The following is a 4,490-nucleotide window of genomic DNA, read 5'->3' as shown; positions in this document are numbered from 1 at the left end:
AACCTACAGGAAGAAACTGAAAAAAACAAACAAAAAACAGAAAAAAGACATTAAAAGGATAGAATAAATAGGAAAAATAAAACAAAATGGCATACTTATGCCTCCAGTTAACAATAATTACATTGAATATAAATGGTCTAAATATACTAATTAAAAGATAGATATTGGCAGAGTGGAATAAAAACATAACCCAGAGAGTCACGAGTGGGACCAGCCGTGAAAATCTCTAGAAGATGATGGTGTTCTTTAAAACATTTTGAAATCATTGGAAGAAAACTACAGCTGGGCTCCGCCTGCTGACCTGGGGAGGCCATTGGCTCTATGGAAAACACTGTGATAACCTACTAAAGAGAGCAGCCTGTCAAGAAGCTCAGGTGTTTGACAATCAACTTATTCATTCCTCCCAATGCACAAGTGAAGAAGGCAACTGTTTTTCTCAATCCTGCAGCTGGCAAAGGCAAAACCAGGACTTTATTTGAAAAAAATCCTGCCCCAATTTTATATTTATCTGGCATGAATGTGACTATTGTTAAGACAGATTATGAGGGACAAGCCAAGAAACTCCTGGAACTGATGGAAAACACAGATGTGATCATTGTTGCAGGAGGATATGGGACATTGCAGGAGGTTGTTACTGGAGTTCTTCGATGAACAGATGAGGCTATCTTCAGTAACATTCCCATTGGATTTATCCCGCTGGGAGAGACCAGTAGTTTGATTCATACCCTCTTTGCCAAAAGTGGAAAGAAAGTCCAACATATTACTGATGCCACACCTGCCACTGTGAAAAGAGGGGTGGTTCCACTTGAGGTCATGCAGATCAAGGGTGAAAGGAACTGCCTGTGTTTGCAATGACCAGCCTTTGATGGGGATCTTGGGCCTCTAAAAATCAAAGCAGCCCACTTTTTCAGCACTCTTAAGGAGTGGCCTCGATCTTGTACACAGGACCTACTACAGAGAGACCTCCCAGTGAGCCAGAGGAGACCCCTGTACAAAGGCTTTCTTTGTACATGAGAATATTATGAAGGCTTGCATCCTACGGGCACAACCACAGGATGCCCTTTCCCAAGAGGTGAGCCCAGAGGTCTGGAAAGATGTGCAGACCTCTGCACAGCAAAGGAAACAATCAACAAAATGAAGAGACAACCCACAGAATGGGAGAAATTATTTGCAAACTACCTATCTGACATGGGATTAATAACCAGAAAATATAAGGAGCTCAGACAACTCAACGGAAAAAAGAATCCAAACTGAAAATGGGCAAAAGATATGAACAGACATATCTCAAAAGAAGACATACAAATGGCCAACAGGTATATTAAAAAATCCTCAGCATCACCAATCATAAGAGAAATGCAAATCAAACTATGAGATATTATCTCAGTCCAGTTAAAATGACTTTTATAAAAAAGCCAGGCAATAATGGATGCCAGCACAGATGGGGAGAAAGTGGAACCTTCCTACACTGTTGGTGGGAATGTAAATTAGCACAGTCACTATGGAGAACAATATGGAGGCTTCTCAAAAAAAAAACTAAAAATGCTCTTTCCGTCTCAGGCTGCCGCTGCGAAGGGAGCTGCCGTCACGTCTGCGCATCTGTAATGGATGGTCGTGCAGAACTGCTCCAGTTTCATGATCAAAAGTAATAAGCAGACCTACAGCATGGAGCCCAATAACTTGAAGGCCCACAATTCCTTCCGCTACAAGGGTCTGATTCACCACAAGACCGTGGGCGTGGAGCCAGCAGTTCTCGGCAAAGGTGTGGTGGTCATGAAGAGGAGATCCGGCCAGTGGAACCCTGCCACCTCCTACGTGTTGACCACCATCAGTAAGAATGTTCGAGCCACGCTTAGCCACATCAGACACATGATCTGCAAGAGCAAGTACCGCCCTGACCTGCACATGGCAGTTATCCGCAGGGCCAGTGCTACTTGCGCAGCCAGAAGCCTGTGATGGTGAAGGGGAAGCAGACCCGCTCCACCAAGAGCTCCTGAGCCCCCTGCCCCCAAAGCAGTAAAGACTCAGCTGGCTTTCACACACACACACACACACACACACACACACACACACACACACTAAAAGTAGAACTATCTGATGACCGCAATCCTAGGCTGAGTATAGGATCCATATAAAAGGAAATCAGTATATTGAAGAAGTATCTGTACTCCCATGTTTATTGCAGCACTATTCACAGTAGCCAACATATGGAATCAACCTAAGTATCCATCAGTGGATAAATGGACAAAGAAAATGTGGTACATATATACAATACAATATTATTCAGCCACAAAAAAAGAATGAAATTCTGTTATTTGCAACAATATGGATGGAACTGGAGGGCATTATGTCAGGTGAAATAAGCCAGGTATAGAAAGACAAATATCACATGTTCTTACTTATATGTGGGAGCTAAATGTGTTGATCTCATGAAGATACAGGGTAGAATGAGCATTACCAGAGGCTGGGAAGGATACCAGAATTGGAGAGAGGGCAATAAAGAGGGATTGGTTAATGGGCACAAAAATATAGATAGAAGAAATAAGATATAATGTTTGGTAGCACAATAAGGTGACCATAGTTAACAGTAATTTATTGTATATTTCACAATAGCAGAGTGGAATTGGAATGTCCCTAACACAAAGAAATCATAAATGTTCAAGTTGATATCTCAGTTACCCTGATTTGATCATTATACATTAATGCTTATATCAAAATATTACTTCTACCCTATAAAATATGTGCAACTATTATATATCCATAAAAATTAAAAATTAGAAAAAAACCCTAAACATGCAACTACACAACGACCCAGCAATTGCACTCCTGGGCATTTGTCCCAAATAAATAAAAATTTATATTCACATAAAAAGCTGTACACAAATGTTTATAGCAGCTTTATTTATAAGAGTCGAAAATAAGGGCCGCATACAGTGGCTCATGCCTGTAATCCCAGCACTTTGGATAAGTGGGAGATTGAAGTAGGTGGATCTCTTGAGCTCAGGAGTTGGAAACCAGCTTGGGCAACATGGTGAACCCTCGTCTCTACAAAAAAATACAAAAATTAGCCAAGTGTGGTGGTGCACACCTGTGGTACCAGCTACTCAGGAGGCTATGGAAGGAGGATGGCTTGAGCCCTGCAGGCAGAGGTTGCAGTGAGCTGAGATTGTGCCACTGCACTCCAGACTGGACAACAGAGTGAGACCTTGTCTCAAAAACAAACATGTAAACAAACTAACACCTAAAAACAATTTAGATGTCCTTCAATCCTTCAGTGGGTGAATGTTTAAAAATCTGTGGCACATTCACATGAATAAAAATAAAATAAAAATCTGTGGTACATTCACACCAGCAATAAAAAGGAATGCATTCTTGATACATACAAAAAACCGGATGAATCTTCAGAGAATTATGCTTAATGAAAAAATAAATCCTGAAAGTTTACATACAAATGATTCCATTTACATAACATTCTCAAAATGACAAAAATCATAGAAATGGAGAACAAATTAGAGGTTCTCAGGGGCTAAGGAGAGAGTCAAGGTAGGAGTGAAATGTGTGCAGCTATAAACGGGAAACAGGGACTCTTGTGGTGTTGGAATTGTTCTGTATCTTGACTGTATTAATGTCAATATCCTGGTTGTGATATTATACTATAATTTTGCAAAATGTTATCATTAGAGGAAACTGGATAAATTTTACATGGGATTTCTTTCTTTCTTTCTTTCTTTTTTAACAACTGCAAGTGACTATCTAAGGAGACTTTTAGAAAAATATTAAATTGACAGGCGCAGTGGCTCACCCCTGTAATCCCAGCATTTTGGGAGGCCAAGACAGGTGGATGACGTGGTCAAGAGATTGAGACCAACCTGGCCAACATGGTGAAAACCTGTCTCTACTAAAAACACAAAAATTAGCCGGGTTTGGTGGCATGCGCCTGTAATCCCAGCTACTTGGGAGGCTGAGGCAGGAGAATTGCTTGAACCTGGGAGGTAGAGGTTGCAGTGAACCGAGATCACACCACTGCACTGCAGCCTGGCAACAGGGAGAGAGTTCGTCTTAAAAAAAACGAAAAATATTACCCAGCCTTAGTTTACTATTTATCTGTAAAATGGAGGAAATAATAGCTGTACTGTATCCTGGAATTGGGCAGCTAAAGTTGGAAAATGCTTAAGAACTTGGACATACTGCTACATACTTGGGTTTACAGACTTCTGGATCACAGAGTTGTTAATAATTTTCTATTTCATTGGTATCCAATTTATTTTTTTTTCTGGACCACAGATTGGACACTGAGGAGACTGGTGGGAAACAGCAAAAGGTGCTTCTCAGACCTTCTTCTCCTTCCAGCATCCAGTCACACTTCCCTCTCAGTCTTGCTTTCATCTGTTTTCCGTATTAGAATTCTGAAGGGTTTTGTAGAAGAAAAGTGGGTTTTACTTACATTTTGAAACCAACTCATCTAATCCCAATCTTTCACTTTACTGATCAGT

The 4,490-nt window shown here is 40.7% G+C and overlaps 1 protein-coding gene and 1 pseudogene across 1 annotated transcript; both read left to right on the top strand.

The window, feature by feature from the left end:
- Window positions 1-233: 233 nt before the first annotated feature.
- Window positions 234-1,138, top strand: LOC105709891 (acylglycerol kinase, mitochondrial-like; annotated as a pseudogene).
- Window positions 1,139-1,605: 467 nt separating this feature from the next.
- On the top strand, window positions 1,606-1,953 carry LOC105709892 (large ribosomal subunit protein eL28-like). Its single transcript, XM_064376702.1, has one exon. It carries the CDS (start codon window positions 1,606-1,608, stop codon window positions 1,951-1,953), a length of 348 nt encoding a protein of 115 aa, XP_064232772.1.
- The last annotated feature ends 2,537 nt before the right edge of the window (window positions 1,954-4,490 follow it).

The sequence above is a fragment of the Aotus nancymaae genome, unplaced genomic scaffold (assembly GCF_030222135.1).
Source record: "Aotus nancymaae isolate 86718 unplaced genomic scaffold, 86718_ANA_hifiasm-v0.15.2.pri h1tg000016l, whole genome shotgun sequence".
Taxonomy (NCBI): domain Eukaryota; kingdom Metazoa; phylum Chordata; class Mammalia; order Primates; family Aotidae; genus Aotus; species Aotus nancymaae.
The sequence above is the reverse complement of the archived record's forward strand: the minus strand, read 5'-3'. Positions and strand labels throughout refer to the sequence as shown.

Bases quoted from the DNA above. Each gene is read 5' to 3' on its own strand.
- LOC105709892 (XM_064376702.1), top strand. From the start codon at position 1,606: ATGGTCGTGCAGAACTGCTCCAGTTTCATGATCAAAAGTAATAAGCAG.